Source organism: Oncorhynchus masou, chromosome 13 (genome assembly GCF_036934945.1).
Source record: "Oncorhynchus masou masou isolate Uvic2021 chromosome 13, UVic_Omas_1.1, whole genome shotgun sequence".
NCBI lineage: Eukaryota > Metazoa > Chordata > Actinopteri > Salmoniformes > Salmonidae > Oncorhynchus > Oncorhynchus masou.
Genome location: NC_088224.1, coordinates 29,906,782 through 29,920,310, shown reverse-complemented (window position 1 = coordinate 29,920,310; position 13,529 = coordinate 29,906,782). Strand labels below are relative to the sequence as shown.

At 51.5% G+C, this 13,529-nt stretch overlaps 1 protein-coding gene across 2 annotated transcripts in view; it reads left to right on the top strand.

Moving 5' to 3' along the window:
* LOC135552065 (AT-rich interactive domain-containing protein 1A-like) overlaps positions 1-13,529 on the top strand; it is a 170,988-nt gene that overhangs the window by 18,019 nt on the left and 139,440 nt on the right. For both annotated transcript variants that reach the window (XM_064983443.1, XM_064983442.1), the window contains exons 2-4: positions 9,213-9,440; positions 10,290-11,396; positions 11,528-11,644. In XM_064983443.1, the coding sequence (XP_064839515.1) occupies positions 9,213-9,440; positions 10,290-11,396; positions 11,528-11,644 (1,452 nt within the window). The remainder of the gene's footprint in view (positions 1-9,212; positions 9,441-10,289; positions 11,397-11,527; positions 11,645-13,529) is intronic.

Sequence of the window (13,529 nt, the reverse complement as noted above, 5' to 3'; positions counted from 1 at the left end):
AACTGGAAGCCAGTGGAGAGAGCGGAGGAGCGGGGTGACGTGAGAGAACTTGGGAAGGTTGAACACCAGACGGGCTGCGGCGTTCTGGATGAGTTGTAGGGGTTTAATGGCACAGGCAGGGAGCCCAGCCAACAGCGAGTTGCAGTAATCCAGACGGGAGATGACAAGTGCCTGGATTAGGACCTGCGCCGCTTCCTGTGTGAGGCAGGGTCGTACTCTGCGGATGTTGTAGAGCATGAACCTACAGGAACGGGCCACCGCCATGATGTTGGTTGAGAACGACAGGGTGTTGTCCAGGATCACGCCAAGGTTCTTAGCGCTCTGGGAGGAGGACACAATGGAGTTGTCAACCGTGATGGCGAGATCATGGAACGGGCAGTCCTTCCCCGGGAGGAAGAGCAGCTCCGTCTTGCCGAGGTTCAGCTTGAGGTGGTGATCCGTCATCCACACTGATATGTCTGCCAGACATGCAGAGATGCGATTCGCCACCTGGTCATCAGAAGGGGAAAGGAGAAGATTAATTGTGTGTCGTCTGCATAGCAATGATAGGAGAGACCATGTGAGGTTATGACAGAGCCAAGTGACTTGGTGTATAGCGAGAATAGGAGAGGGCCTAGAACAGAGCCCTGGGGGACACCAGTGGTGAGAGCGCGTGGCGAGGAGACAGATTCTCGCCACGCCACCTGGTAGGAGCGACCTGTCAGGTAGGACGCAATCCAAGCGTGGGCCGCGCCGAGATGCCCAACTCGGAGAGGGTGGAGAGGAGGATCTGATGGTTCACAGTATCGAAGGCAGCCGATAGGTCTAGAAGGATGAGAGCAGAGGAGAGAGAGTTAGCTTTAGCAGTGCGGAGCGCCTCCGTGATACAGAGAAGAGCAGTCTCAGTTGAATGACTAGTCTTGAAACCTGACTGATTTGGATCAAGAAGGTCATTCTGAGAGAGATAGTGGGAGAGCTGGCCAAGGACGGCACGTTCAAGAGTTTTGGAGAGAAAAGAAAGAAGGGATACTGGTCTGTAGTTGTTGACATCGGAGGGATCGAGTGTAGGTTTTTTCAGAAGGGGTGCAACTCTCGCTCTCTTGAAGACGGAAGGGACGTAGCCAGCGGTCAGGGATGAGTTGATGAGCGAGGTGAGGTAAGGGAGAAGGTCCCCGGAAATGGTCTGGAGAAGAGAGGAGGGGATAGGGTCAAGCGGGCAGGTTGTTGGGCGGCCGGCCGTCACAAGAAGCGAGATTTCATCTGGAGAGAGAGGGGAGAAAGAGGTCAGAGCACAGGGTAGGGCAGTGTGAGCAGAACCAGCGGTGTCGTTTGACTTAGCAAACGAGGATCGGATGTCGTCGACCTTCTTTTCAAAATGGTTGACGAAGTCATCTGCAGAGAGGGAGGAGGGGGGGGGGAGGGGGAGGAGGATTCAGGAGGGAGGAGAAGGTGGCAAAGAGCTTCCTAGGGTTAGAGGCAGATGCTTGGAATTTAGAGTGGTAGAAAGTGGCTTTAGCAGCAGAGACAGAGGAGGAAAATGTAGAGAGGAGGGAGTGAAAGGATGCCAGGTCCGCAGGGAGGCGAGTTTTCCTCCATTTCCGCTCGGCTGCCCGGAGCTCTGTTCTGTGAGCTCGCAATGAGTCATCGAGCCACGGAGCGGGAGGGGAGGACCGAGCCGGCCTGGAGGATAGGGGACATAGAGAGTCAAAGGATGCAGAAAGGGAAGAGAGGAGGGTTGAGGAGGCAGACTCAGGAGAAAGGTTGGAGAAGGTATGAGCAGAGGGAAGAGATGATAGGATGGAAGAGGAGAGAGTAGCGGGGGAGAGAGAGCGAAGGTTGGGACGGCGCGATACCATCCGAGTAGGGGCAGTGTGGGAAGTGTTGGATGAGAGCTCTAGGCTAAACAATTGACTTGGATACAAAGACGGCTATGTAGCTAGCTAGCTACGATCAAACAAAACAAACCGTTGTACTGTAATAGTTACTACAGTGCTGCTATTCGGGGGCCAGCTGGCCAGCTACGTTAAAAGAACGACAATAGCTGGCCAGCTAACCTAGAAAATCGCTCTAGACTACACAATTGTCTTAGATACAAAGACGGCTATGTAGCTGGCTAGCTACGATCAAACAAATCAAACCGTTGTACTGTAATGAAGTGAAATGAAAAATGTGATACTACCTGTGGAGCGACGCGGAATGTTGACCGGGTAGTTGGAGTTCAATTCGGTAGAGGTTGGCTAGCTGTTGGCTAGCTAGCTAGCAGCATTTCCTACGTTAAGGACGACAAATAGCTGGCTAGCTAACCTCGGTAAATTAAGATAATCACTCTAAGTCTACACACTCTAAACTGCACAATTATCTTGGATACGAAGACAGCGAAGACAACTATGTAGCTAGCTGACACTACGCTAATCGAGTCGTTCAGTTGAGTGTAATAGTTTCTACAGTGCTAGTGGACAGTGGATGTTAGCTAGCTGCTTAGCTAGCTGCTGGGCAGATAAGTTAGGACGACGAAATACGATAATATGCAATTGTCGTTGATGCAAAGACGGCTATGTAGCTAGCTAAGAAGAAATTGCTAAGATAAGACAAATCAAACCGTTGTACTATAACGAAATGTAATGAAATGTAATGAAAAGTTATACTACCTGCGGACCGAAGTGTAGATGCGACCGCTCGCTCCAACCGGAACCGGATAAGACCCCAACCAACCTCACTACTCACTGGACCCTTATGATCACTCGACTAAGCATGCCTCTCCTTAATGTCAATATGCCTTGTCTATTGCTGTTCTGGTTAGTGTTTATTGGCTTATTTCACTGTAGTGCCTCTAGCCCTGCTCATTATACCTTATCCAACCTCTCAGTTCCACCACCCACACATGCGATGACATCACCTGGTTTCAATTATGTTTCTAGAGACAATCTCTCTCATCACTCAATGCCTAGGTTTACCTCCACTGTATTCACATCCGACCATACCTTTGTCTGTACATTATAACTTGCCCTCTAAATAACAACTTGCCCTCTAAATACACCTCTGCTGTTTTCAACCAAGATCTCAGCGATCACTGCCTCATTGCCTGCATCCATAATGGGTCAGCGGTCAAGCGACCTCCACTCATCACTGTCAAATGCTCCCTGAAACACTTCAGCAAGCAGGCCTTTCTAATCGACCTGGCCTGGGTATTCTGGAAGGATATTGACCTCATTCTGTCAGTAGAGGATGCCTGGGTATTCTGGAAGGATATTGACCTCATTCTGTCAGTAGAGGATGCCTGGGTATTCTGGAAGGATATTGACCTCATTCTGTCAGTAGAGGATGCCTGGGTATTCTGGAAGGATATTGACCTCATTCTGTCAGTAGAGGATACCTGGTTACTTAAATAAGCATGCCCCATTCAAGAAATGTAGAACCAGGAACAGATATAGCCCTTGGTTCTCTCCAGACCTGACTGCCCTGAACCAGCACAAAAACATCCTATGGTTAGACTGTAAACTCTCCTTCCAGACTCACATCAAACATCTCCAATCCAACGTTAAATCTAGAATTGGCTTCCTATTTCGCAACAAAGCATCCTTCACTCATGCAGCCAAACACCCTCGTAAAACCGACCATCCTACAGATCCTCGACTTCGGCGATGTCATTTACAAAATATCCTCCCATGCTCTACTCAATAAATTGGATGCAGTCTATCACAGTGCCATCCATTTTGTCACCAAATCCCCATATACTACCCACCACTGCGACCTGTACGCTCTCGTTGGCTGGCCCTCGCTTCATACTCGTCGCCAAACCCACTGGCTCCAGGTCATCTACAAGACCCTGCTAGGTAAAATCCCCCCTTTTTTCAGCTCGCTGGTCACCATAGCAGCACCCATCTGTAGCACGCACTCCAGCAGGTATATCTCTCTGGTCACCCCCAAAACCAATTCTTCCTTTGGCCGCCTTTCCTTCCAGTTCTCTGCTGCCAATGACTGGAACGAACTACAAAAATCTCAGAGCAGCTCACAGATTACTGCACCTGTACATAGTCTATCTATAATTTAGCCTAATCAACTAACTCTTCCCCTACGGTATTTATTTATTTATTTTGCTCCTTTGCACCCCATTATTTTTATTTCCACTTTGCACATTCTTCCACTGCAAATCTACCATTCCAGTGTTTTACTTGCTATATTGTATTTACTTCGCCACCTTGGCCTTTTTTTGCCTTTACCTCTCATCTCACCTCATTTGCTCACATCGTATATAGACTTATTTTTCTACTGTATTATTGACTGTATATTTGTTTTTCTCCATGTGTAACTCTGTGTTGTTGTATGTGTCAAACTGCTTTGCTTTATCTTGGCAATTGTAAATGAGATCTTGTTCTCAACTTGCCTACCTGGTTAAATAAAGGTGAAAAACAAAACATGAATTGGCTTTCAGTCTTGGTCTCCGGCAATGTATTGAGATGGGCGCAAGTGTGTATACATACATACATACATACATACATGCATACATACATACATACAGCGCATTCTGAAAGTTTTCAGACCTTGATCTGTTCCACATTTTGTTACGTTACAACCTTACTCTAAAATGAAATTATTTATTTCCCTCAATCTACACACAAACCCCATAATGACATAGCAAAAACAGGTTTTTAGAAATGTTTGCAAATCTATAAAAAATACATTTCACATTTACAGAGGTATTCAGACCCTTTCCTCGGTACTTTGTTGAAGCACCTTTGGCAGTGATTACAGCCACGAGACTTTTTGGGTATGAAGCTACAAGCTTGGCACACCTGCATTCTTCTCTGCAGACCTTCTCAAGCTCTGTCTGGCTGGACGGGGGAGCGTCGCTACGTCTGGCTGGACGGGGGAGCGTCGCTCTGTGGCTGGACGGGGGAACGTCGCTCTGTCTGGCTGGATGGGGGAGCGTCGCTCTGACTGGCTGGACGGGGGAGCGTCGCTCTGACTGGCTGGACGGGGGAGCGTCGCTCTGACTGGCTGGACGGGGGAGCGTCGCTCTGTCTGGCTGGACGGGGGAGCGTCGCTCTGTCTGGCTGGACGGGGGAGCGTCGCTCCGTCTGGCTGGACGGGGGAGCGTCGCTCCGTCTGGCTGGACGGGGGAGCGTCGCTCTGTCTGGCTGGACGGGGGAGCGTCGCTCCGTCTGGCTGGACGGGGGAGCGTCGCTCTGTCTGGCTGGACGGGGGAGCGTCGCATTAACATTTCATTTAAGAATGATGGAGGCCTCCGTGTTCTTGGACCTTCGATGCTGCTGTCATTCTTTGGTACCCTTCCCCAAAACTGTGCCTTGACTGACCTGTTCCCCCCTGTATATAGCCCCGCTATTGTTATTTACTGACCTGTTCCCCCCCGTATTGACTCTGTACCGGTACCCCCTGTATATCGCCCTTCTATTGTTATTTACTGACCTGTTCTCCAGCGTATTGACTCTGTACCGGTATCCCTGTATATCACCCCTCTATTGTTATTTACTGACCTGTTCTCCAGCGTATTGACTCTGTACCGGTATCCCTGTATATCGCCCCTCTATTGTTATTTACTGACCTGTTCTCCAGCGTATTGACTCTGTACCGGTATCCCTGTATATAGCCCCGCTATTGTTATTTACTGCTGCTCTTTCATTATTTGTTATTCTTATCTCTTACTTTGTAGGTATTTTCTTACAAGCCCTTAACCAACAATGCAGTTTTAAGGAAGCATTTCACTGTATTTGGCGCATGTGACAAATAACATTTGATTTGAAAAAGTCAAGGGGCCTGAATACTTTAAGAATGCACTGTATATAGAAAAATACTCAGACGAGTCTCGGTTGACCAAGAGGATTCTTTGTTGTTGTCCGGGACAGACCTAGTCTGGTGTAATTCTGTGCCACAGTACTCCGCAGGTGAGGTAAGCAGCATAATGCCAGAACAATCCTTGACCTCTATCCAGGAGAATGAAAAGACAGGGCTCTCACTCGCTCCCTCTCGCTCGCTCCCTCTCTCTCGCTCCCTCAAGGGGAATCCCAGAGGGCCTCAGAGACAGGGCTGTGGTGTGTGTGTGTGTGTGTGTGTGTGTGTGTGTGTGTGTGTGTGTAAGGAAAGGCTTGGTAGTATACTGATCAAATCAAAAATCAAATCAAATGTATTTGTCACATACACACTGGAAGAATAGTATAGAGCATGGTCAGCCACCTGATTGTGATTGACTGACACCCCTGTGAGGCTGGTAGAACTGACCGCCTGCCTCCACTCTTCTGGTTTTACCTTTGTGTTTCTTATGTCTCTGTGTTTGTCATTGATCATAAAAAAATGGAGGCTGGTAAAATAGCTGCTTGTGGCCTTAAATGTCACCCAGTTCCCTATAAAGTGCACACATTTTTACCAGAGTCCTATGGGATATGTAATAAGGAATTGGGCTCCAGTTAAACGTAGTGCACTATATAGGGAATAGGGTGCCCGTTTGGGACGCTGCCCTGCTCAGGTTAGAGGAGGTTACTTACTGTGTGAACAGTGGATATATGTGGTTGCCCTGGCGATGTCAACACAGGGGTCAGGCAGGTACACGTGGCTGGAGAGAGGGAAGGTGACTAGACAGGACAGATCATCCTAGTTTAGTGGCAGACAGACACACCCAAACTCTCTCTTGACCTGACTGTCCTAAAGCTTAACACTGCTATTGTTAGCTTGAAAAACCAATATTTTTCTGCCATATAGTCTAGCTATCATGGCGATGATTTTGTTTTTAACCAAATAATATTTTAATACGTGCAACGTATTGCAAACTTGGTTGCAAACGAACAGTATTTAGTTTTTCTAGCCAGAGGGTCGCTAGAAAGTTGTGTGGCTGGATGCTAGTCCATTCAGACTCCGAGACGGACAGGGTTAAAAGTGCAGGAGAGGTCACAGGAGACCACCTCCCTGTGGCGGGGTCCTGTTATGACCCGAGGGAGTATAGTAACACACTGTCCTTGAACCTGGGGTAGCCTGGAGAGGGAGGCCTGCCCTGTGGGTGGCTGGAGAGGGAGGCCTGCCCTGTGGGTGGCTGGAGGTAAAATGTGGAGTGGATAGAATGTAGTATGTCTTTATGCTGACAACCCCCCCCCCCCACCCCTTGCTGCCCCCACAGGACCAGTTTCCTCACCCCTCCTCCCCCTTGCTGCCCCCACAGGACCAGTTTCCTCACCCCTCCTTCCCCTTGCTGCCCCCACGGGACCTGTTTCCTTCCCCTTGCTGCCCCCACGGGACCTGTTTCCTTCCCCTTGCTGCCCCCACAGGACCAGTTTCCTCACCCCTCCTCCCCCTTGCTGCCTCCACAGGACCAGTTTCCTCACCCCTCCTCCCCCTTGCTGCCTCCACAGGACCAGTTTCCTCACCCCTCCTCCCCCTTGCTGCCCCCACAGGACCAGTTTCCTCACCCCTCCTTCCCCTTGCTGCCCCCACGGGACCTGTTTCCTTCCCCTTGCTGCCCCCACGGGACCTGTTTCCTTCCCCTTGCTGCCCCCACGGGACCTGTTTCCTCCCCCTTGCTGCCCCCACGGGACCAGTTTCCTCCCCTTGCTGCCCCCACGGGACCTGTTTCCTCCCCTTGCTGCCCCCACGGGACCAGTTTCCTCCCCTTGCTGCCCCCACGGGACCAGTTTCCTCCCCTTGCTGCCCCCACGGGACCAGTTTCCTCCCCCTTGCTGCCCCCACGGGACCAGTTTCCTCCCCCTTGCTGCCCCCACGGGACCTGTTTCCTCCCCCTTGCTGCCCCCACGGGACCAGTTTCCTCCCCCTTGCTGCCCCCACGGGACCTGTTTCCTCCCCCTTGCTGCCCCCACGGGACCAGTTTCCTCCCCCTTGCTGCCCCCACGGGACCTGTTTTCTCCCCCTTGCTGCCCCCACGGGACCAGTTTCCTCCCCCTTGCTGCCCCCACAGGACCAGTTTCCTCCCCCCTCCCCTGTATCGTGAGTGTCATTCATGCAGTGCCAAACAGCGTTATTAAAACAGGAGGAGAAGAGGAGCCTGTCTCTGGCACGGGTTCAAAACACCATACAGATGGGACCTGTTACATTTCAGGCACACTGCCCTCTCCCTCCTCTCCCTGCTCTCTGGTCTGGGCTATAAATAGACCGTGGTTGTCTTCGTATAATCAGGCACTGAGGTTTGGGAGGGAAAAACATGACATGGATGAGTAACCATGGGAAGCAGTGAGAAGGTGTTGTGTCTGTTGCTTTGTGTCTATGTGTTGCCTTCCTGTCTTTGGGTCCAAGAGGCTCAAGGTGCTACTGCCTGGTACTTCAAAGCATCTTCTCTCTGTACGAGCATCGTCTCTGATTGGTGTTCGCCGCTGCTGGCATTTACATGCAAAGGTGAACACTGGCTCAGATGTATAAGAAAACAACAGCTATTGTAGTCAAATCAAATGTTATTTATCACATGCTTTGTAGACAACAGCTGTAGACTAACAGTGAAATGCTAACTAATTACTTATTTGTACCTTTCCAAAAATGCAGAGTTAAAGATGAGAGTGGAGCGATGCCAACTAGCCCTCCTCAGCTCTCAGTAGTAGGGGAAACACTGGTGGTGGTATTTCTGCAATTCAGTCAGACTCGGAGACTACTGTATTTGGGACTGTGGTTACTGTATTTGGGACTGCGGTTACTGTATTTGGGACTGCGGTTACCCCCCCCCCCCCAGCCATTCCACCCCAGGTGCAGGTGAGGTCAGGCCTGTCCTCTCCCATGATGTCTCTCGCGTCCAGCCACCACAGACAGACAAATACCTCTCTTTCCTCCAGATTATTTTCAGAGGAACCTGAACACTCCCCAACGTCAGGATGTAACTTGATCTTCCCACTGGCGTTCTGATCTCCTGGGCAGTCAAATGCTCCTGGCGAAGGGGTGGAGGGAGGATACTGGGCTCATTCATTCATTCATGGCCAAGTTGTTCCCTTTTTTTGTGGGAAACCAATCCGCCCTGACTGTTTTATTGGCATTCTTTAGCTATACCCTCATAGGTTTCATTCTCCCCACCGACGGCATAACTTAGTTATGGAGCTCCGTAGTAACGTCTCATGTGTTCTTTTTCCTGCTTAGCTTGTGTACCATTCCTCAAAGGGTCACATTTTAATGAGTTGCGTTGGTTCAAATTATTTTATTCAGGAGGTCAGTGATTGCAATGTTAAAGATGGAAATAAATGTATGAATGTCCTAAGTTTGGTTTCTTACAAGCCCTCCCCCTCTCTCTCCAGCCCCCCAGCCCTATGGACCATGTAGGGAAGATGCGGGGCCAGGGGTACGGTGGAGCCAACCCCTACTCCCAGCAGCAAGGCCAGGGGCAGGGCCCTCCTCCTCCAGGGGCCCAACAGGGTGCCTCCTACCCAGGCCAGGGCTATGGACCCCAGGGGCCTCAAAGGTATCCTATGGGCATGCAGGGACGCACCCCCACCGGCATGGCTGGCATGCAATACGGACAACAGGTTGGTAATGCTGTCGATCCTTCTCGCTTTCTCGCTCGCTCTGTCTCGCTCGCTCGCTCTGTCTCGCTCGCTCGCTCTGTCTCGCTCGCTCGCTCGCTCGCTCTGTCTCGCTCGCTCGCTCTGTCTCGCTCTCTCTCTGTCTCTCTCTCTCTCTGTCTCTCTCGCTCGCGCTGTCTCTCTCGCTCGCGCTGTCTCTCTCGCTCGCTCTGTCTCTCTCGCTCGCTCTGTCTCGCTCGCTCTGTCTCGCTCTCTCAGCACACTCTTAAGATCATAACACTGCCATGCAGTCACAGCTTAAACGGCTCTGTTAGTTTAGAGACACACAGACAGGCCTGTTGGGTGTTATAGGCACCCTGTAGAGGAGGCGAGTCCTGTCTCATTGTTACCCGTCTCAGACAACAGCCACTTCAGGTGGGTTTGATGCAGGTCTTCGTGTTTTCTTTGAATGGTTAAGAGGGTCAGGGCCCTGCTAGACATCACAGGGCTTTTTCCTCAGTTGACTTAAAAGGGCAGCTAGTAAAGAGTATTGCTATTGAATCCTCTTAATATTGCCTAATGTAGAAAAATATATTACGTTTTATGCTAACTGCTGAATTGTTTTTCATGAAAAACAATTAGTCATTTTTGTGCATTTTGTAATATATTGTATTTTGCCAGTTGTGTGTGTAGGGCGGGATCTCAATAGGACTAAAATCACTGACCTTATGGAGACCAGAGGATTCTACTTCTGTTTCCTGTGGGCTCCATTTAATGGGCCTGCGGACCGCATTTTGGACTGGGAGTTTGTGACGCTGACGTAGATAGTACAGCCACTAAATCTGTGACTACGTTGCGGTTTGTCCTCTCTAGATGGCCGGCTTTGGGCAGCAGGGTCCAGGGGGCTACGGTCAGCAGAGCCAGGGCTACTACAGCCAGCATGGCCCCCCACCACACGCTGGTCAGCAGCAGGCCCCCTACCCCCAGCAGGTCCACCCCTCCCAGGGCCAAGGGCCTCCGCAAGGGGGTCCACCTCAGGCACAGCCACCCTACAACCAGGGACCACCCCAGCCCTCGCAGCAGCCGGGGCCCCAGCAGGGCCAGTCCGGGCCCAGCTACCCTCAGCAGCAAGGACCCCTGGGGCAGCAGTCTCCACAGCAGCAACCCCCCTCGCAGCAGCAAGGACCGCCGCAGCAGCAGCAAGATAGGGCGGCCCCTCCACAGGCCCAGCCACCCCCAGGCCATCAACAACCCCCAGTCCACAAGCCATCCCCCGGCCACCAATCCACTCCGGGCCCTCAGGGCCAGCACCCATCTCCAGGTCACAGTGTACCCCCACAGCAGCAGGGTCAGTCTCAGCAGGGCCAGCCCTCACCCTACTCCCAGACCCCACCCCTGCAGCAGCAGGGTCAGTCTCAGCAGGGCCAGACCTCGCCCTACTCCCAGACCCCACCCCTGCAGCAGCAGGGTCAGTCTCAGCAGGGCCAGCCCTCACCCTACTCCCAGACCCCACCCCTGCAGCAGCAGGGTCAGTCTCAGCAGGGCCAGCCCTCACCCTACTCCCAGACCCCACCCCTGCAGCAGCAGGGTCAGTCTCAGCAGGGCCAGCCCTCACCCTACTCCCAGACCCCACCCCTGCAGCAGCAGGGTCAGTCTCAGCAGGGCCAGACCTCGCCCTACTCCCAGACCCCACCCCTGCAGCAGCAGGGTCAGTCTCAGCAGGGCCAGACCTCGCCCTACTCCCAGACCCCACCCCTGCAGCAGCAGGGTCAGTCTCAGCAGGGCCAGACCTCGCCCTACTCCCAGACACCACCCCTGCAGCAGCAGGGTCAGTCTCAGCAGGGCCAGACCTCGCCCTACTCCCAGACCCCACCCCTGCAGCAGCAGGGTCAGTCTCAGCAGGGCCAGACCTCGCCCTACTCCCAGACACCACCCCTGCTGCAGCAGTCGCCCTTCCAGGGGTTTCCACCGCCGCCACAGGTAAAACATCACCTATTCGCTGAACTAAGGTCTAGGCATTAGCTTGGGAAGCTTACTCAGGCTTTCAGGGTTCCTCACTTTACACACATTCATGTATTTGTCCTCGCCCTCTTTCCTCCTTCTCTCTTCAGGAGCTCTCCCAGGACTCGTTCAGCTCCCAGTCCAGTGCTCCCCCCTCCAACCAGCCCACGACTTCCAACAAGAGTGGCACAGAGGACAGCATGCAGGGACGGCCTTCTAGTTTACCAGTAAGCACTCCCAACACACACTGCCCGTCTGTCACTCAACACACACGTACATACACACAATCTACCACACGACAACAACCTCTACCTCCTTAAGTTGTCCACTCAGCAGTCATCTTTTCCCAGCACCTTATTTAACATATTCACGTCCTCCGGCCCAGTCCTCTTTGTTGGACTGCTGGCTGTGTTGACCTTGACTATTCACATGGTGGTCGGCTGGAACACACAAGTCCGTGTTTATTGACGGTGAGTCTTGAGCGGGGGGGGGGGGTCACCTCCCTTTCTCCTGGGTTGACAGCTATTCTGAGGTGAGCGTTCCCTTCACACTCCACGGTGAGGGAAAGGGTTGGTTGGTGGAGCTGTGGGAGGCCAGAGGATAGATGGGTCTGAAAGGCTTTACGGAGCCACAATCAACCTGTCTCGATAAGCAGGTGAAAACATATTAATGAGGGAAATAAAAGGTGCTGAAACCAACAAAAAAACATGGTGATCCTTTTCACTTTGAAATGGACCTATTTATTTCACCCCTATTTAATTAGCAAATGCTTAGAATTTCCAATCTGGGAATAGATAAACTAAGCAAAATGATTATGAAACTGAATGGTTTTGAACTCTGACTACTCTCTCTGTGTGAACGAGCGCGATGGTTCAGCAGGAGAGCCTATCTGTGCTAGTTTCTAGGTTTAGACAAAGAACACGTCTGCAGGGAAACATTACATCATTAATGAGAGGAGGGAGGGGAGTGAGGAAGTGCAAGCAGATGACTTAAATAGGGGGAGGAGGGAGGGGAGTGAGGAAGTGCAAGCAGATGACTTAAATAGGGGGAGGAGGGAGAGAGAGATTTCAGTGCCAGTGGGGGATGTCCTCAGGATGTTTCCCTCTTTAAAAAATACATTTATTTCTTTATCTCCGGGCTCAGCCATTGGCCAAGGATGTTATTTGTTTCCCGGGGATTCCCCCATCGGCTGTGTGTGATTGGCTATGGGAGCCATTAATCTGGCAGAGGTCTGAACCATCAGATTGCTCACTGCCAGCCCACCCCTACCTTCCCCTGAGCACATGACACAGTGTGCAGATTAGTCAACATTAACCATGCTGCCTTTCAGCCAGACACCCAGCCAGTCAGGCAGACAACACCTCAGCCAGAACAGTACAGATGCAACACTGGCAGCCGCTGGCATATCATATAGCCAGTGTTGCCTTAGCCAATGCCAACAGATAGCCCAAGCAGAACAGAGGACGTTGGTAGTTGATCATTGTGTCAGGTACGTAGCGTTAGGATAGCTCAGATCTACTGCCTTTTAAAATCAGACTTTGAAAAATGTAATTGTTCACACTGTGGACATTTCCGTTTTGGTTTCACCATAACATGATGGACAACACCACCTCCGCCACTGCACATCCAGACGGGGCTGTCTGGCTGTCAGCACCTGGCTCAGTCTGTTCTGGTCTGCTGCGTATTCCTGTGGGGACTCACTAGCCTAACTGACGGTAGTCCTGGTTGAAGAACAACTACAACAAGCAGCATGAGAAAGGGGGAAACAGCCGGCATGCAGGTTGACAGCGAGGCTGAAACCAGCCGGACGAGTTGACCTGCTTCCTTGTTTGTTTTCAGCCGGGTAGCTAACTGAACTACACTCACTCTCACACTCACTCACTCACTCACTCACACTCACTCACTCACTCACTCACTCACTCACTCACTCACTCACTCACTCACTCACTCACTCACTCACTCACTCACTCACTCACTCACTCACTCACTCACTCACTCACTCACTCACTCACTCACTCTCACTGTTGAGCTCATCATACTGTGTTGTTCCCCATACTGCGTTTATTCAGTTCACTTCACTTGAATTATTTTAATAACGTTTCCCTTTTCTGT